The 20,994-nt window shown below is 40.4% G+C and overlaps 1 protein-coding gene across 1 annotated transcript in view; it reads left to right on the forward strand.

Annotated features, from left to right (window-relative positions):
* Positions 1–19,631, forward strand: part of GPR158 (G protein-coupled receptor 158) — a gene marked incomplete at both ends in the record, with an annotated part of 211,396 nt that extends 191,765 nt beyond the window's left edge. The window contains 4 exons of the mRNA XM_082307042.1: positions 10,265–10,403; positions 15,221–15,326; positions 17,254–17,400; positions 18,183–19,631. Of these exons, the coding sequence (XP_082163168.1) occupies positions 10,265–10,403; positions 15,221–15,326; positions 17,254–17,400; positions 18,183–19,631 (1,841 nt within the window). The remainder of the gene's footprint in view (positions 1–10,264; positions 10,404–15,220; positions 15,327–17,253; positions 17,401–18,182) is intronic.
* Between the last annotated feature and the right edge of the window lie 1,363 nt (positions 19,632–20,994).

Genomic DNA, 20,994 nt, shown 5'->3' on the forward strand with positions numbered 1-20,994 from the left:
ACCTATAAGTGAAACAGATGTCAGCACAGGATTTAAAAGAAATTCCCACAAACTGGGAAAAAAAGCAAAATAGTAAGTTTAATGAACAAAGCCCCAGGCAGGAGAGAAAGGCAGGCAGAGAGATAAACAAGCATGCAGAAACACAAATAGAAAGCAGAGGTGACATCTTGGCAGGTGGATGTTCCTGACTACAGCAGGGCCAGGGTTTCACCCAGCACAGATAGGATTTGATCTGTAGTTTTTAAAACTCCCCATGCATTCTGTGTTTTTCAATGTTTTATTTAAACCAGAAGCGAATGGCAGGTATTAACTAGGCGCAGAGAGGTAATTTCCCCCAGCGCCTGTTTGATTCCCGGCTGGCAGGAGCTGGGCTGCTCCCAGGCAGCTGGCCCGAGCTGCTGCCATAGCCCACTAATCGGTGGGTCACGCTCTGCGTCCTGGGCATCCAGAGGATTTCAAACACAAGGCTGCGCCATGGTTACTGCATGCCTTCAGCCAGGAAAAGGAACAAAGTATTTCAGGCTGTTCCCAAAAGAACTCCCTCCCACTGGTTGTTTGTTGATATTTAAGGTATATAATCTTTGTATCCAAAGAGGGTATGAGTTGCCAGGACAGGCTCTGACAGATTGGGCATTAAGACTGCCTGTACAGTTTTGAGCTAGGGCATTGTAATACAGCCTTATGAGGCCCTTTATTAAATTTTCTACAGGCCCTCTGCTGCATTCAGCGGATGAGTGATTATTATTTCTTTTTGTTATCCCCATTTGATGTGGCCCTATGCCATATTCAGGGTGTGTTGTTCAGAGCATGCAATGAATAAAGAACTGTTTGTTTCCAAATGGACGTTTTTAAGCCATGTTCTCCTTAGCATCGATGTACAAAGATTAAAGCCAAAATTGTCAACAGTAGCTATCCATTTTGGGTGTCTGTCTTGAGACATCTAGGGACTGGTTTTTCAGAGTACTGTTTATAGCCTCCTCTGTGTGGAAAGCACAACCAGGAGGCACTTGTTAGAATTCAGCACTGATGAAGATCTGGCTTTAGTTCTCACATTAGATACTCAGAAAATGTATCATGTAAAAATAGTGATCACTTGTGAAAAGCTTACTCTAAGTGATAAGACCAGGGCTGTATAAAATGTTTGCAGCAAAAATAGGAAAAGAATCCTGGTTTATGGAGGAGCCTTCAGCTCTGTCCCTTTCCTGCTTGTAACCCACTCCTCCCGCTACCATGTACACCTCTTTCACAGTCCACATCACCAGCACTGTGTGTGGTTTATGTCCCTTATCTCTAGGATATAGTAAATCTGGAAAAGGTATGGGGAAGAGCCACAAAGATGATGAGTGGTGCCGGAATGCCCAGGCTGAGCAGTTTGGGTTGTGTTACCCTCTGCAGTAATGTTGCTTTTTCTTGGTATCTGTTACATCACAGGTGAAATACCATAGCCTTTATTTAGACACCATTCCTGGGAAGTTTTTCTGCTAAGGAAATCATCTGAGTTGCCTGAGCCGCATGTGTATTTATTGGTAAATGCCATATTCAGATGCTTCTGCAAGCCACCCAGGGAGGAGATGGCTTTGGGAGAGGCTGGAAGATGCTCTGACTTCCTCTTGTCTTTGCACCACCCTTTTTGGAATCTACTTCTTATACTGCTCCAAGTCTTTCCAGCCCTTCAAGTACTTTGGATACCATTGGCATTTGCTTGCATCCTCTTTAAGAAGTGAGAGAAGAGGTCCCACACTCAGCTTGCTTTCAGCTGCTGGTGGTAGATCTTTCTGATCCTGTTCTCCCTCTTTCATCCATGCACAAGTGAAGAGGGTGATGGGGCACATGGAGACAGAAGAGTGGCCAGGCGGCTTTAATAACAACAGTGGGCTATGGAAAGAGTGAGGCAGGACAGCACACCTGTGTAGAGGAAGAAATAAAATGCATGTGTGTAAGGGCTGAGAGAAGTGCAGAAATGAGGGGAGTTCCTGGAGATTGTAGACCTGGGCACTGGCATATGTTTTGTGCAGTGAGACTCCTAGGCATGTTGCTCACACTCAAGTCAGTAGATATGTCTCTATTGCCAGCAAAAGCTGGTCACCTCAAGCCATGGGGCCCGCAGACTGTATGTCAGCATGTCCCTTGCATTACATCAAGTGGACCTGCAAGGCAGACTTGTGACTGTGTGGGCGACAGAGCATGCTGTTCCCCCTGCCAGCCCATGGACCCCTGCTCTTCTTTCAGCCTTGCACAGCCACAGACCATGGAAGTTCTGGTAGAAAAAAAGTCAGGATTTGGTACCGTTGGTTCTTACTCCACGCATAGGTTTCTGTATTACTGTGCCTAGCTAATTAAAATGATGCTGAGATATGGTAAGAGAGACAGATAAACCTCTGGTAATTTATACTTTGCTAGGAATAACTCAGCACTAAAGACTTATACATGTAATCACAGTTCATTGAAATAGATTAAAATCCTTTCAGTTGAAGAAAAAAACTTGTCCTATGACATGGTGCAACTCTCCAGGTGGGAGAATGGACGCAGTGAGGCAGAAAGAGACTGTCCTGGCTGGCAACACAGGAGCAATTGAGGACACAATTTTTTTCGTATTTCAAAATGGTGCATGCTCGGCTCCAGCCAGCACCCTGAGTGAATGAACGGATGGAAGAGCCGCGCCTCCAGATCCATAGCTCGCTTCGTTTCAATAAAGGGGATTTAAAATGTAAACATTAGTCTGATGAAATGAAGTGTGATGGAGAAGTAGATAGTTGTAGCTGTGTTACGGATGTAAGTAGAGTTGGAATCAGTAATTTGTGTCCAAAACCTGAGGAAAAAAATTGCATAACTGTGGGAACAGTACTGTTTTGCCAAGAGTGTAAAGTTCAGAATACCAAATGAACTTAGTCAAGTCTCAGCTGTAACGGGCTCTCCCTTATTAGTGTAAGGAAAGGACACAGAGCATATCACAGTCTCTGGAGAGCAGCGGCCTGTTCTTGGCCTATGACAGTGCTTTTTAAGCAAGTGAGTGTGGTCAGACACAGAGTCATAGAAAGTCATGAAAATGGGCTTTAATCCTTCAGGGGTGTGTTCTTTTTGCAGGTAGCTTTTGGACAGCAGAGTGCAAGCAAGCGCAGGGATGGGTATCCTGGCTCCAGGGAGCTCCTTTCAGCAGCTTTAGCCCACAGCCATCTTCACCCAGAGGCCAGCCTGAAGAGGCACAAGAGAAAGGCATTTCTGGCAGGGTAGGAGGGCTGAGAAGCAACCAGGACAGCCTACAATAACTCACTTTCCTTTCCTGACCATGGCGGGAAGGAAACTCACAGTTTAGGATTTAAGCTCTTCACAAATATGGGTAAATTTATTTCCACTGTCATCTTGCAGTGACAGGGTGGCATTATCCCCATTTTACACAGCCAGAGCTGAAGCACAATAAGATTAGGGTTATATGGTCCATTTAATCTGGGTGCCCATTTTGCAATGCCTTTGGCTCAGTTACAGAGCTTAGTCAAATCTATATATAACATGTTATATATGGTCTCACTGGCTACAAATACAGCCCTGTGTGCTTAGTTCTGCTGCAAATCGCAGCAAAAATGCCTAGGTTGGCACCCAAATAGCAACAGAAATGCTCTCCGTGATCACCTCTGCAAAGTTTGGCTTGAGTGGGGACTTCTTTCATATGCACAGGAGCCTGAGGTACAGACAAAGTTAGAATTCAGTTGCACATGTGCACAAGACCACTTTTTTCCCCCTGCGGTATTTTCTGTCATTCCCTAGACATCTGAATGTCACTTGCAACAAATTACAGAGCTTTTTTCATTAGCCAACCTTAATTTATCTCTGGAATTTCTCTGTCACATGCATCAAATGAGTCTGGTCTCTTAAGAAATTATATAGTTAACTGAAGATTATATATGCAAAAGAGACCAAGTTAGGCTGCATATGTGGTATTTTTATTTTAGTGCTGTCCAATTCTTAGAGACAGCAAAGCTGTAGAAGTAAGGATGAAGTACTTTCCTAAGGCCTCTATGAAGAGGGGGTACTGACAGACGAAAAGCTAGACATGAGCCAGCAATGGGTGCTCGCAGCCCAGAAAGCCAACCGTATCCTGGGCTGCATCAAAAGCAGCGTGGCCAGCAGGGCGAGGGAGGTGATTCTGCCCCTCTACTCCGCTCTGGTGAGACCCCACCTGCAGCACTGCATCCAGCTCTGGGGTCCTCAGCACAGGAAGGACATGGACCTGTTGGAGCGGGTCCAGAGGAGGCCACAAAAATGGTCAGAGGGATGGAACACCTCTGCTATGAGGAAAGGCTGAAAGAGCTGGGGTTGTTCAGCCTGGAGAAGAGAAGGCTGCGGGGAGACCTTATTGCGGCCTTTCAGTACTTAAAGGGGGCTTATAAGAAAGATGGGAACAGACTTTTTAGCAGGGCCAATAGCGATAGGACAAGGGGTAATGGTTTTAAACTAAAAGAAGGTAGATTTAGACTAGATATAAGGAGAACATTTTTTACACTAGGGGTAGTGAAACACTGGAACAGGTTGCCCAGAGAGGTGGTAGATGCCCCATCCCTGGAAACATTCAAGGCCAGGCTGGGTGGGGCTCTGAGCAACCTGATCGAGTTGTAGCTGTCCCTGCCACTTGCAGGGGGGATGGACTAGATGGCCTTTAAAGGTCCCTTCCATCCCGAAGCATTCTGTGATTCTAAGAGTTGGTGTGTAAGCCATATTCAAAAATCCAGCTTCACATTTCTTGATTTTTCATGTTTCTTTATATGATCTTTGCTTTTCTGAATCCATTCTTTCTTACCTCTCCTGAAGTCATGCCCTTACTGCCTTTACTCCATTTGCCATCTGTGGGTGTTCTCTTCCCATACCCACTCAAGTGTAAGGAGGCTCTCCATGATTTTTCCAAATCTTGAAAGAGAGGAAAGTGACTTTGGTCACTGCTTTCAGTTCATCATATCTTGCTCTGCAGTTTTGTGCAGTCGGGTGAAGTACAGACATCTGCAGAGCAGGCTATGAGAGAGGATATGGGTTAACATAGGAATTTACTTGTGCTGGGGGCTAGACAGGCAGGAGCGGGTCAGTCTGCATTCGCTGTGCTGTGCAAGGCATGGCACAACTTGGCTAATGGACACTGAAAGAAAATGTCAGAGAGACTGTCTCTGGACACACCTTTGCCTTGTACTGGCTTTAAATATGAAAGAATAATTTGCAACACGGACAACTGCATGTTTAGCAAAACCTAGTAGATATATTAACCCAGATCTTCTGAGGAAGTTTGATTAAGTCAATAATACCAACCCTGAGTTTGTCCTTTTTTATAGAGCAGATACACTTCACATACTGTGAACGTATATCATTGACCTTCGTTGCATGGCACAGTCTTAGTTGTAACAGGCTGGTGGCATCAGGCATGAGTCTGGTCCAGTGTATTGGATGACCGAGCTAAGAGTTCCAAAATGCTCCCTTTTCTACAAACATGATGGGCATTGCAAACAAAATGAACAATCGTGTTTTTTAAACACCAAAGAATATCACTAAGCAGGTTGATTAGATAGTGCAAAGACCAGATAAAAGGTTATGCAGGTAAGAAATAGGTAGTGACCTGGAAGAGATGTATTTAAAGATTAATTTGTGCACATGACATATTGAGGCCACATGACATTTTCATCTCTTACCTTCCCTTCATATCTACATCCATTTATACCTTTTGTGCCTTTTCTTACTCTCTTATCTATGAGAGATTTGCACCTGAAATCCAAATGCATGGTTTGGACAGTTATAGAGTAGCTACTGCAACTTTTTTCAGAGCTCTTTTATGCTTTATTTTTTTGGCTTCACATTTTCTGTCCAGATAGCTGTTGACAGCTCTCTCTCCTAGGAATTTCCATCATTTTTCAGAAGGGGAAAAGAAGGTATTTCTTGTTCTTGTGCTTAATATGTGAAATGGGCTAATTTATAAGCCTTATGATAAATCATACTTAAAGGAACAAGCTCATGTGTTTTCAGCTTTGAGTCTGGTCTTGGCAGGTTTGCAATATGCTAAGATATTCCTTTAGTGGTCAAGAAGTCACTCATCTACACCAGGCTTGTAGTGGAAAATTATTCAGCAAGTCAAATAGAAATTTCATATCACATCTCACAGATTTTAATCATTAAAGACATTGGGCGCAAAACAGTCACTAGTGTGCCATAGACAGAACTAATAAGACTTGAGAGATGAGCGGTACATAAGAACCTTGCTGCTTGGTGGCCAGATGTGCTCCATTATCTATCTATCTATCTATCTATCTATCTATCTATCTATCTATCTAATCTATCTATCTGAAGTTAGTTATTGTCCTGGTTTCAGCTGGGATAGAGTTAATTTTCGTCTTGGTAGCCGGTATGGGGCTGTGTTTTGGGTTTGGGATGAGAACAAGTCGATGATACACTGATGCTTTGGTTCTTGCTAAGTAGTGCTAAGCTGTTGCTAAAGAGTTGCTAAGTGGTGCTCACACTGGTCAAGGACTTTTCAGCTTCCCCTGCTCTGCCGGGGGCACAAGAAGCTGGGAAGGGGCACAGCCGGGGGGGTGCTGACCCCGACTGGCCCAAGGGCTATTCCGTACCATATGACGTCATGCTCAGTATATATAAGCTGGGGGAAGAAGAAGGAAGGTGGGGGACATTGGGTATGATGGTGTTTGTCTTCCCGAGTAACCGTTATGCAGCCCTGCTTTCCTGGGGATGGCTGAACACCTGCCTGCTGATGGAAAGTAGTGAATGAATTCCTTGCTTTGTTTTGTTTGCGTGCATGGTTTTTGCTTTGCCTATTTAACTGTTCTTATTTATTTTACTTCAATTATTAAACTGTTCTTATCTCAACCCATGAGTTTTCTCCCTTTTACCCTTCTGATTCTCTCCCCCATCCCACTGGTGGGGAGTGAGCGAGCGGCTGTGTGGTGCTTAGTTGCTGGCTGGGGTTAAACCACGACAGTTATATATGTGTTTTTCATCAGTATAATAAATACATGAAAATGTCACCTTATTTTATATTGAGAAACCAAAAAGGCCATATAGAAAAATGATACAGCAAAATTTTATAACACCTTCAGATTTTTGTTACAAATTGCACTAGTAGTCTGTAGCTAATTATATGAACTTGATTTCCTCCCTTAAGCATAGCTTCTACGTGATACATTTAAGCTGTGTAATTAGTGGTTTAGATAATAAATTGGTTTTCTATCAGTCTGTTTTGTTTGTTATTGCTAATGAAATTATTGTAGTGCTGGGCTTAGCAAGTACAGGAACTCTGTTATTTTACCTTGTGTTTTAAAAGCTATTCCCTATTTGTGTTGCATAGCAGATGTCACACTAATTATTATCTGCAGACAGGAATGCCAGCTCTGCTCTAAATGTAAAGCTTTTATAAAAGCATTATGCATTAAATGGTGCAAACTACTGTTATGCTCCAGTATATTAATGTTTTGAAATCTCTTGATGTCTTAGGAATTCCTTGTAACTATGATTGTGAAACTGAAAACTGTGAAATTTTCAGAATTAATCAGATGTGGAGATCAAATGCTACCTTCATTCCTACTTAGCCCAGCTCATTGAAATTGGTTTTTATTATGGAGGTGTGGCTTTTTCACTTTCATTTGCTTTCTGAGATACTTATATACAAATCTGTATATAAAAAAAAAAAAAATCTTGTAAAAATTCAAATTTAGAGGAGATTTTTTTTTCTTCTGAAAATAAGAAAAATTTGGCCCACACTCTTTAGTTTAAGCAGGAATACCTTCAGGACATGGAGTTTCATGCATGTATTTTCACCTCTTTAAAAGCCAAACTTTTTCAAACTCCCAGCCTAGTTAGCACTTGTAACTGATCTTTTCAATCAGTAAGAGACTTGGGGCTCTTCTCACTTCAGTTGAGGAAGAGAAAGAAGAATGGACCATGGGTAGTTTTGTGGAGTATGCCTGTTATTTCACAATTAGCTCATCTATTCAGTTCTGCTACTAATGTTGGTTTTTTTACTGCAGGGGACTTTGGATGAAAGGCAAAATGAGAGGAAATAGGCTCTCTAGCATGTTCTGGGGAATACCTGCTGAACCGTATTAATAAGAAATGTTTCCATAGAACATAGGACAGTAAGATACAATGATTTGGCTTTAGCAGCCTAATTCTAACCATTTTCTCCTTTTCAATTTCTTCTAAGTCAATACAGAGCAATTAAAGCAATAAATTCCAGTGCTTTGAAGAGCAATACATTTCAGTGCCATGATTCTGCATATGTGAGGCAAGTGTACTTAAAGAGAAAAACCAAAACGACTACCATTTGTAAAGGAGCCTTTAATCTTATTTCATTAAAGCAAAATTTGTATTTCACTTGCTCAGAGAGGACTTCAGGAGCAAGATGGCTTGGTAGGCCATTCCTGTGTAGGTGTTTTTAAGAAACCAGAGTAACAGACTTCACTGGTAGCATAGCTAATTATCTAGGAATGAAATGGAAGTAGCAGCCAGTTTGCCCAAATGGTGAGTGTATGGGGATGTGGGAAAGACATACCTGCGTACGTGCTGTAGTAAAGCTCAAAACCAGGCTGGGACACATAGTCTCAGAAGGTTCATACCATGCCTTTTTCATTTTGACACTCAGTAAGTTCCCAAGTCAAACTATTACTTAGTCAAAAGGTTTATTATTGGGATTTTGGTAAGGAAGAACACAAAAATAGCAGCATGTGTGGATTATGCCTTTTCAGATGTAACTGGTAAAACTGGCAGGTTTGTGTAGGATATGTTCTAGTAAAAATGATGGTCTTAAAGCTAGGCCATCTATTTTTGATAAGAAACATGCAAAGTGTTTTTCAGAGTTCAAACTGAACTCTTATCAGAGCACAGAGAGATCTATGTAACTGAATTAATTTTCATTTTATCCCGACTTGTCTCTTATTGATTTTAGCTGAGATTCATAGCAAAATTAGAAGTTTCAAAATGCTACAGCAATATAATATAGGTAATTTACAGCAGTTGTGGACTATTAAAAGTGGAGGAACCAGAGGACCTGTTCTCATGAAATATCCAGTGCAGATGTTTTATTTCAATCTGCTGCTAATGGCAGGGTCCACAAGCATTTGTGTCCTTATCCAAACCAGACCAGTAACAATTTGCTGATCACTACCATAGGGTGATGTCGCTGATCACCAATTCTAGTTACAGTATAATAGCATGTATTGGCAAAAGTAAGTATGAAAAAGAACTAATTTTCTATTGTACTACATTTGACTGTAGTTTTTACTGCAAAAATTCAACAAGGCAAAAGCAGTGTACAAGTAACAATGGGATCACACTCAATTTCTGAGGCTGGTCTGGAGCAGTGCCGGCATTGCAGGGGTCTAACATGGGACAGCACATTGCTGGATAATGCTCAAACACTTCCAGCCATCCGCAACCCAGACTGCAAGGCAAGAGGCACAGGTGCCAGTTCTACGCATAGCTACATGGGAGAACTGTGGGGTTTTTTTCTGGAAGGAGAGGTTTTTCAAGATGGATGTGAAATTATTTCATTTGTATCAAAATCAAAATGATGTCACAGCAGACTGTCCACTGGAAACTGAAGTCAGAGTACTGCTGGGTGCAGATGAGTTAGCTCTAACAAGATAGTTTAAGCTGATTGTGACCCTTTACTCCTTCTCCTTTCTCCCTTTACTCATTTTCCTCCTAACAGAGAGAAACACATCATTTGTTATGATTACATTAGACCCTCAGAAATGACTCATCATATTATGGGCACCAGCAGAATTAACTCTCATGAACAGAGGAATTTTTTTAACCCAAATTATATTGTTATATCTGAGTTATAAACCTTTGAAATGAAACTGTTATCTTAAAAAGCTTGTAGTCTAGTAGTAACACCGGTATCTGCCTCTATAACAAGAACCAGAGCTACAAATAAAAATACTTGTTATTTTAAGTGATGTCAAACTTCTGTAGTACCAATTTGTAAAGCAAGCAAGACATTATTAGACATTGCCTTAAAGTTTGCCAACTGAAAAACTGAAACACCATGAATGCAAAGGTGGAAAAAAGAAGTGTGTAAAATTAAAACCAAATGTATCATGTACAGTGGCAGTATCTGAAAGAGTTTGAATGCCTATGTGTGTACATATATACATGTATGAGCGTATATTGTCTTTGCATAGATACTCACACATACAGAAGATACTATAGTACTTCAAATTTCCTTCCTTTTTCACCTATAAAACTAATTGCAAATTATTTCTTTTTGTTCTTCTCACAGCTGAATTTTTATTCCTCTTGTGGGGTGTTTATCTCTGCTATGCAGTGCGGACAGTCCCATCAGCATTTCATGAGCCACGTTATATGGCTGTTGCAGTTCACAATGAGCTCATTATCTCTGCTATATTCCATACAATTAGGCAAGTGATCTGTAGATCGAGTAATTAACTATTTATCTTTCAGGTTTCACATGTTGCAACTTAAAATGGGTGAATGGGATGGGGTGCATAATGGAAGGTCTCATAAATATTTAATTCTGCAAATGAAGTGATTACTAAACTTAAAACTGTTCCCATAGGATTCAAGAATATGTACAATCAACTTGTTAATTGTATAATTAGGGGTTTTTTTTCAGTATAGCTAGCTGATATGTTCTTGGATCAAAGTTCAGTATATATGATAAATTAGATATAGCAAAACTACTGTCTGCAGTCATCTGCATACTGCTCACTGGTTTGTATCCATAGAAAAGCAGCAGGTAAGAATGTTGGTTTATATGAACTTTTCCTGGTGTGTAACAGATTGGCAAGCTGCAGCTCTATGTTAAGATAATTGTACTGGTTTGTGCATGAAGCAGAGTGTTTTATATGCTGACATAAAAAATTGTTATGCATATGATGCTCTAACAGTAATATAAAGCACATGTTTCTTATAAAGTTTATAATGAGCTCTACATTTCATACTTGTGAATTATGAGAGTAGTAAGAAATAAATAAGGGTCTTTGCCAGAGCTACATTAAAATTACTATATATGCCTTCCCTACAGAGTACCCTGTAAAAATTAATTGGTCCTAGAAAATTCAAAACAGCAAGATAGCATGAATTTCATCTCATGCTTTAAGAGATTCTTATAACTTTCTTATGACATTCTCACGCCTTCTTTGCCTCCTGACAGACCTTCTCTACTAAGATTTTCTTTTTTTTTTTTTTACATCTCTCCATTGACAGTCTTCAAATACTCTTCTCTGTTCCTTAGTCTATCTTGGAACTCACATTTCTCTCTGCTTTCTTGATGTTTGCTTCCATGAGGCATCATTTTTTCTGAGTAAACATCAGCAAAGCAAATCTTTCATCTCTACTCCTTCCAGGTGCTCTTTTCCCCTATCATTGTTATAAACTTTGCTGCACTTTTCAGGCTTGCAACTTTTTGTTTCCTTGACCTTCTCCTAACCCCATATCTCAACATCCACATACTCTCAAAATCTTCTTCTTTGCTCCCTAACACAAACATCTGCAAAAATACTGTTTGAAATTTGTATTTGATGGAAGCATTTTTCTTTTCATTCCTAATAGATATAAAATTCAGTTACAATACTTTTGAATTGATTATAACTAATATGACAGCTTCTCAGTCAAAATTCTCCCCCATTAGCTTATGTTCCTAAACCATACTTCGGGCCATGTTCGAAGATACAGTTCAGTGCATTGGGAGAGCTATTATGTGGGCTGCAAGTTTCTTTTAACAATAGGACAGGATGAAAGTAATCTTGGATTAAAGAGAGGGGGAAAGGGGAAAATGTGGCATTTTAATGCATGCCTTGTGAAAGAGACACAAAAGGATTAGGTCTTTCAGTTTATCGTATTGAGGATCCTGTCCCCTCAGCCTAAGGTCTGCTGATTTTGTCTTCCTTCTTTTTTTTAAAAAATGTACATTTTGTATTGATTCTTTACCCTCTACATGCTGGTTTGCTGAAGAAATATCATGTACTGTTTATGAATAGGAATTCATAAAATGCACTGGAGGTACATGATCCCTCCTGAGATTATGTCCATTTCTGTATACACAAGTCTTAATCCAGTCTCTTTGAAGTTCACATTTCCTTACTTTTTTTTTTTTGCTTCCATCTTCCCTGCCAAGTTCCAGGTGTAACTGAAAGAGTGGAAGTATAAGACTCAGATTTATATGACATATCTGAGTTGTCATGAAGTTGAAAGCACTGGAGCCTTGAAGGCCACCTACTATTACAGTCTGAAAACTCCCGAAGCTTATATAAGATTGATGTGAACACTAAATGAAACCTTGAACTGTTTGCATTTTGTTTTTCTTTAGAAGTATTATTCCCATGTCAGAAACAGAGGATTCTTGATTATCTTCAGATCGACATAACATTAAATTCCTGCATTGCTCTTTCTCTTGTATTACTGAGAAAAACAAAATTTGTGTGGAAAAAATCTCAATCGAATAGAAACCCCATCTCTGCTAGGTCCGAATGGCTATACAAATGCTATTTTGCTTTCAGGGGTATGGCATGGATACATTAATCAGTCAAGGTTTTACACATAAAACAAGCAAAAAGCCTTCACAGAATTTGAGGATTGAAGCTGTTAAGGGTTAGCCAAATCTGGTGGGCATCAGGACCTGGGAGCTTTCTCCTGTCTCTGTCTGATGGAGGTGGCTGCTGCTGTTTTTATTTGCAGGCCTAGCAAGGCTGAGCACATCCACTACAGTGCAGTCACATGCAACACATGGCTGGCCACATGGACCAGTGCAGGTCCAACACATACAGCCTGGTCCTGTTCCTCCTCTGCAGCTGATCATGTTCACTAATGAAACATGCACCCTATGTAGATTCACAAGCACACTGCATTCACAGGTCCTTCAAATACAGAAATATCAGAAATTGTTTGGCCAGCAGGATCAGGGAGGTGATCGTCCCCCTGTACTCAGCACTGTTGAGGCCACACCTCAAGTACTGTGTTCACTTTTGGGCCCCTCACTACAAGAAGGACATTGAGGTGCTGGAGCATGTCCAGAGGAGGGCAACGAAGCTGGTGAAGGGTCTGGAGCACAAGTCTGGTGAGGAGTAGCCGAGGGAGCTGGGGTTGTTTAGTCTGGAGAAGAGGAGGCTGAGGGGAGACCTTACTGGTCTCTACAGCTACCTGAAAGGAGGTTGTAGCAAGCTCCAGGGGGTCGGTCTCTTCTGCCAAGTAACAAGCAATAGGATGAGAGGAAATGGCCTCAGGTTGCGCCAGGGGAGATTTAGATTGGATATCAGGAAAGATTTCTTCACTGAAAGGGTGGTCAAGCATTGGAACAGGGTGCCCAGGGAAGTGGTTGAGTCCCCATCCCTGGAGGCATTTAAAAGAGGTGTAGATGTGGTGCTTAGGGACATGGTTTAGTGATGGACTTGGCAGTGCTAGGTTAATGGTTGGACTTGATGATCTTAAAGGTCTTTTCCAACCTAAACAATTCTATGAGTCTATGATTCTATGAAATACAAGCACAGTCCTTAAGCCAGTCTAATATCCATCTTTGGGCTTGGGGCCCCATAGCCAGTCATGGGCTGAGGCCTTGGGTCTTCCCCAGTGTGGGTCTCCCACGTGCTGGCTAGTCCAGCCTGAAGTTTGCTCATGAATTGCACATACACACATGCACAGTGTAAAGAATGAGATCACAGAGACATTAGGAGAATGATTTGATGAGAAGATAGGAGATATTGCAGTGATCAGGTACAGGGCTCAGTCAATGACAACCTGCTTATATGTCACTGGCCCCTTTTATACCCCCTTCTTTCCATGCTTGTTCTTTCCCCATCTACCTCAGCCCATCTCTGTCCTTGTCTTCTCCCAAATGAACAACCCACCCCTTGTTACTTTTTTCCTATTGGTCCCAGTTTTGCTACATCTGTACTCAAATTTGGTGTTTCTGATATCATTAGCTAGGTAATCACAGCCCTATATACTGTTATTGATATGGTTGCATAGGTACCGCTCATCTTGCAAGTTCTACTCCCCCAAAGGCCCCCAGTGCTCCCTTCAGTTACCTGTGAAGTTTGGCCATCTTTCAAATGACTCCCCGTTAACCATCTGTGAAATCTTGCCATCCCGTACAGCACTGTCTGTAACTTTTGTTCACTTTTCACTCTGTTCCAGCAGTTTCTCATGTCATCTTCAATAGTTCTCATGTTGTGTTCAGTTAGCTAAACCTCAGGCCTGAGCATCCTCATATCCCTGCACACCTCAAGAGCAACATCTCTGTAAGAAATAATTATAATATTTTATTGTGTTCATGAAACATTTCATTTACAAAGTATTAAACAAGAAATGATGACTGTATTATTATGGCATATAAGCCAGTGTTTCATGCCAGACTATTTCTGTTAACAAAAGCTTCTGCAAAATGTGCATCTGTGGACTTGGATAAGTTGCAAATGTAATTTCTATCTGAATGATTTTTGTAAACCTGCAAATTACAAGCCAGTGGTACATCCATTCATCCATTGCACTGCTTACCATTTCTATCTTTGGGAGCTCACTAAAGCGGATAAGCCAAGCATGCTCCAGCTAGCTTTAACTGCAGTGCTTGTTCTGCCACTCTTTTAGAAAGCTCAGCAAGGAATTGCTTCATTTGGGAGGTTCGCCACTCATTTCCTAGCATTTGCAAGGCTCTTGGGCCCTGCGGTATTGAGCTGGGCGGCCCTGCAATCAAGACCATTTCTCTGCTCCCCACTAAAATGCATTTCAGTTCAGTTCTTTCTTTGATGGCTTATCAGCTGCACTCTGTAGCTGCGATCTATGGACATCCTGTATTTATGAAGTGCACTGCAATTTATCATAGTACATGTGCATACTTAACCTAAAATCATCCGTTCAGATCTTTAATGTATGTAAACTGCCATAACTCAGTTCAGGCCAAAGAAGCTGTGACAATATAAACCATCCAAAAAACAGCTAAATAGAGTGAGAATCATGGAATAAGCAATATCTTTTAAGGGCTGTTGTTTCTTTTTATATTTTGTTTTGGCTTATTGGTTGGGGTTTTTTTCTGAGTTGTTTTGGAATTGTGGTGTATAAGTAAAGCATGTGGATGTAATTTTTAGTCTGTATGAAAGCAGTACAGAACAAAACCAGTTATGTTTGGCCTTTCAATGCAAAGAAACCTAAGGAACATTAAAAATGTTAAATCTAATGCCCTAGAGAAAAGGCAGTGAATTACAACCCTGAATTCTATTTTCAGATTCATTCTTGCTTCAAGACTTCAGTCTGACTGGATGCTGATGCTGTTCTTTGCACACACACACCTGACTGTGACAGTCACTGTTGGGCTACTTCTGATCCCTAAGGTATTCGAGTCTCCTGTCTCTTTTCTTTTGCTAAGACCGAGGAAGATAAATGTTGTCATGCAGAAGCAATGCTGTACAAAATTAGCAAGCAACTGGTAGAAAAGGAACATGTAAAATTTGGCTATGTTACCTAGAAAGCTGTATATTTTTTTATTTTAAAAACTCCTATATGTCTTCAAAGATGCTTTCTTTCAGCTTTCAAAATTCCAGGGGTTTAAAGTATTTAAAATTTTGATGTGATTAATACAAGAAGGAAAGAATCCCGCCTAATGATGCTTATTTCAGGTATTTGGGTGACCATGCTGCTGCCCGAGTTAGCTGAGACCAGACAAAGAGTTTAGGGGGGATAGAAAGACTAGGATGGACTGCTAAATAAAACTAGAATGAGGAGCTTGGACTGGCCGTGAGATAGAGAGGTTGGGACTGAAACCAGGCAGTTGTTCCAGGGTGAAAAAGGAGAGCCCTTTGCAAGTCAGAGCCTGGGGCGGACAGATGCTGCATACCGAGAGGAGCCGTGGCCTATGATATGGAGCCAGCGCTGGGTAGGAGGATGAGCGTGTGTGGGACACGAGAAGATGGAGGATGACAGGAGGCAGGGAGAGAAGAGAAAGCACTCTCAGCACTGCGGCACGCCTCCCGTCAGGCGCTGGGACAATATGTCGGTCTCACCAGGGGCAGGAGAACCGCAGGCAGCTCCACCTGTCTCTAGCACCACTCCACGGGATTCGAATGGAGCTTTCTTCTTAGTACCCCAGCAAAGCGAATGGTTTTATAATGGCTTTTGAAATGACCAATAATATTAATCAAAAGGTCAAGAGTCAAAGAAAACAGTAAATGTGAAAGCTACATATGAAAGAAGAACATTAAGCAGTTCAAGTTGATGTAATTATCAGTTTAATGAAGCTGCTATTCCTGTCTTTTGCCTGTGTGTCAGAACAGGGTATGCTGATAACTGTCAAATATACATACATTAAGCAGTCATAACAAGGCGACACATTAATGCAGCCTATACTGAATAACCTTGTTTTATTTTAAATTACTTTTCTGGTCTTTAGCAATAGTCTTCTTATTTTCTATTTTATATTTATATACTTTATTACATATCTTCAGAGATGTCTTTCTAGAGTAACCTAGAAAATTTGTTAACCTTTCTGTAGCTGACTCATAGCTACTGATCAACATTTCCAATTTTAGCTTATTATCTGTGTACCACGGCACGGACTTTTCTTCAAGTACACCAAAGAATTCAGGGAATTAAGAGAAGATTCACAAGGTTTAGTTCAATTCATAAAGTCCTGAGGCCAGGTGACTGTGGACAATAGTGACTACAGATGAATGAACCAAAAAAAAAAAGCTGACAACCTCTCTCCAACTCTTGAACCAAGCATTTGCTAAAACTTAGAAGAGAGAAATTAACTTGTCTGCTTTTTTGTTTGTTTCCTTCTTTTTTTCTACCTTTTTTTTTGCCACCCCATCTCTTCCTTTTCAGGGTCAGGATCTAAAATGGGAGAATTGCTTTCTGCAGGATTATTAAACTGTATGAAATATAAAATACAGTCTTATGGTTTTAGCAGCCTAATTGGAAATACTGGCTAAAAGTCTATTTCCATACTAGCTTAATTTAAATTCAATTTAAAGAGGTTCACATAAGCATCAAAATAAGTGGGTTTTTTTCCTTATGCAAATCTCTCAAGATTTATCAAGTTAAGCCATCATTAATAAGAGTTCCTTCCATACAGTACTGATATTCTATGGGACACTACTTATGCCAGTGATGCCTATAGCTAGTGTTTTGAGTTCAGAAAATCACATGAAATCCATAGAACGATCATTGTGCCATAAAAACTGTTGATGTAAACTCTTACAGTGATCTTGAAGTAAACTTTTGCACTGATGGCAACATCTTTTTTATAAATACTTATTGCAGTTTTCACATTCAAGCAATAACCCAAGAGATGATATAGCTACAGAAGCTTATGAAGATGAACTCGATATGGGTCGATCTGGATCCTATCTGAACAGCAGTATCAATTCAGCATGGAGCGAACATAGTTTGGATCCTGAAGACATTCGGGTATATATAACTTATTTAAATAGCATTTATTTTCAAGAACAATACTTTTTCCTACGAGTAAACTCTGAATTGCATCCATTTGACTTTTTTTGCAGATATCAGCTGAAAGAGGCCAGCTTAGGTCTCTCAGTGATTGTGGTATCATGTCATGTAAAATGTCATGGAAAATATTCACTGGTGTGAAGAGAAGCTGCATTACTAGTTGTAGTAAAAGTCATACTGGAGGCTAAAGAGGAGGAATCATCCACAGCAAGAGCTGTTTATCAGTTTACATAGGCTATTTGAATTATCTTGAAGTGCAAACAGCATTTGGTGTCAGTGTGATTAGTCATTTGTACGTAACATATACCTAACTATACATAACTATTTAACATAAAATTTTAAAAACACATGATTACCAGAAAAAAATACTTTATTCCTATCTTACATGATAAAAGGGCTTATGTTCCCAGAATAAAGAATAGCTATGGAGTTCAGTAGGAAAGCATGCACCACAGCATTGCACAAACTGAAACATACAGCATGAATGTATATGAATTGTGCATGTTGTATGATGCACAGCTGTGGAAGGTAACTGGTTTGTGCACGAGGGTTGAACTTATTGTTACAGTGGAAAAAATGGGATTCAAGTTGATGGAGAAATGACATATTCAATAATTAGAAAAAAAAGTGAAATAAGTTTAATGCTGTTTTTAGAGCAATGGGTAATGCATTCATCAGGCTGCTTATTTGACTGGACTTGCTCTGTACATACTAGTTTTGCCATTCACTTTGCTTTGCAGGATGAGTTGAAGAAACTATATGCCCAGCTTGAAATCTATAAAAGGAAAAAGATGATTGCTAATAACCCACATCTCCAGAAAAAAAGGTGCTCTAAAAAGGGCTTGGGGCGCTCGATAATGCGACGTATTACAGAAATCCCTGAGACGGTGACCAGGCAGTGCTCCAGGGACGAGAAGGACCTGATGGAGCACAGTGCTGTGAAGAACATGTCCACGCTGAGAAAAAACCCACAGGATTCCACAAGTTCTGCAAAGCCAAAAGAAGAGACTTTGAAAAACCGAGTCTTTTCATTAAAAAAGTCGCACAGCACTTATGATCATGTTAGGGATCAAACAGAAGAACCGAATAGCTTAACTACAGAAAGCACAGAAGTTATAGCTGCCGAGAATTCACTGCTGGATTCCATGAACGGTAACAAATTAACCAAAAACGCTCCAGAAAAAGTTGAAGCTGTCTCCACTGAATCAGTCCCTTTGGTGTGCAAATCAGTAAGTGCACATAATTTAAGTGCCGATAAGAAGCCTCTGCATCCAAGAACATCTGTGTTACAAAAATCCCTCAGTGTTATTGCTAGTGCCAAGGAAAAGACTCTGGGACTAACGGGTAAAACACAAAGCCTAGAAGAAAGCACTAAATCTCATAAATCTCAGCAGAAGGGTAAGGAGGCCAGCAAAAAGCACTCAGCCTCCGATAAAGGGGAGCATAAGGATTCCCACCGGAAGAACTCTACCCACTCTGAGGAAACAAAGAAAACCCATAAATCTGGAATTATGAAGCAACAAAGGGTTAGTCAAACACCTGCAAATCCAGACACAGGCCCAGGTAAGTCTCTGCACAAGGACAATTTCGACATAGGAGAAGTTTGTCCTTGGGAGATATATGACCAAACTCCTGGTCCTGTGCCTTCTGACTCTAAAGTTCAAAAACATGTGTCTATTGCTTCCTCAGAGCCAGAGAAAAACCACCCTTCCCAGCCAAAGGGGAAGTCTCATCATAAGCTGAAGACACCTGAAGGATATCAACAATCAAATCAAAAGAGCTCAGAGAAGGTGGACACAGCCACTCAGGAGACACAAGAGCAGCAGGTCTTTGAAAATGAGAAAAAACAGTTGAATTCCAAGGTTTCCCCTGGGCTGAAGTGTGAGAATGTTAATAGATATGCACCTAATACCTGTGCTGGGGAGCGGGAGGAGCTACCCCAGAAAGCAGCAGAAAAGGAAAACCTCAATAAATTGGCAGAACAGAAAAAAAATGCCTCTTCTGAGGGAAACGTGCTTTCATCTGACTCCTGTAAGCCAAGTAGTTACTTACAGAAACCTTTAGCATCTCGAGCTGAAGTCTGCCCTTGGGAGTATGATACACCAGATTTACCAAATGCTGAAAGAAGTGTAGCTTTATCGAACACCTCTGCTATAAGTGCAAATAAAACAGCAACACCTCGAAAATAAGAGGCTTTTGGACTGAGGAGAGTAGCAACATTGAGAAGAAAGGCAACAGGAAAGACAGAGGGGACTTAGGCCAAAAGGATCTGAGAATTCCTAAGGAGCATCACTTAAGGGAATCAGCACTACAAATAAGTAGGAGTTAAGCAAAGTAAATTATCATTAATGTTGTTATTATTTATTTGTTGAGTGCCAACAATGTGATTAGCAGTGCCCAGAATGTGGTCCCTGCTCCAAGGATTTTACTGTGTCAATGAAAGAAACCTGCCTTTGTGAAATCACTTCACTTTTAAAAGAAAAAAAATATGGTGGTAACAAGCGCACAGTGTAGATCTTAACCGAATTATTTCTGAATGCCGCAACTGGCTTTAACTTGCCCTTGGGACTTTAAAGATCCAGCAGAAGTAGGGCACAGGAAATGTCCTGATGGCAAAAAGGGGTATCAATGAGCAGCTTATTAAAATGACGACTTTTCACTTTACGTATTTAATCTAGATAGCACTGCTAACTCAATGCATCCCAAAAATACATTTTATATAATGGTTGCTCTCATTTTCTTATTACTGTGTGTTTAAGTACATTGTTGTGTCTCATATTAAAGCATTCCAGATTGTATAATTTTTGCAAATAACTTTGATATTATGTGACACAACAACACATTTATGCAATCTGCAGATACTTTCTTCTAATTGCAAATTAAAATACCTGCTGTAGACTTTTTTGTTTATATATAGAATTGCAGTAACCTTTCACTGGCTATGGAAGCCGTAATTCATATCGGGAAATTCCGTTGGGCTTTGGAGATTTTTTTTTCCTTTCCTGTGATTTATATAGTGAATTTTTTTGTTTACTCTCTGTTATTTAAATTTATAGTTTGATACTGTATTATTCAGGGGTTTTATACGCAGTAAGTTACTTGTTATGCACTTCCCTGTTAATGCTCATAGACTTTGTTAATAGTGGGAATTCAGTCGTCTTAGCTGCATATTCTGGTAAGTCTTAGGACAACTTATCTGTTGTTTGTTACTAATTGGAAAATATCGTCTAACAAACCAGAATTCTTAATTTAAACATCCATGGTGATGATCTTGTTCAGTATTTCATACTGAGCATATACTGCTAAATAAGACAAGCAAGAATGACAACGAATATACCCCAGAAATGATCACCTGTTTCACTAAAACCAGACAACTCTGGGAAATATATTAGCTAGCTCATATAGAACAACAGTGTACTGTTTATCCCTGTTGGCAAACCTCCAAAAACTGGCCTTCGGAGTGAGGAGAGAAGTCCAAAATATTACTCTTCCCCCATATATGCAATTGTAAGAGATAGTGGGAATGGAAATGATGGCATCTCTCTCCCACTC

The sequence above is a fragment of the Platalea leucorodia genome (genome assembly GCF_965183815.1).
Source record: "Platalea leucorodia genome assembly, chromosome: 1".
Taxonomy (NCBI): domain Eukaryota; kingdom Metazoa; phylum Chordata; class Aves; order Pelecaniformes; family Threskiornithidae; genus Platalea; species Platalea leucorodia.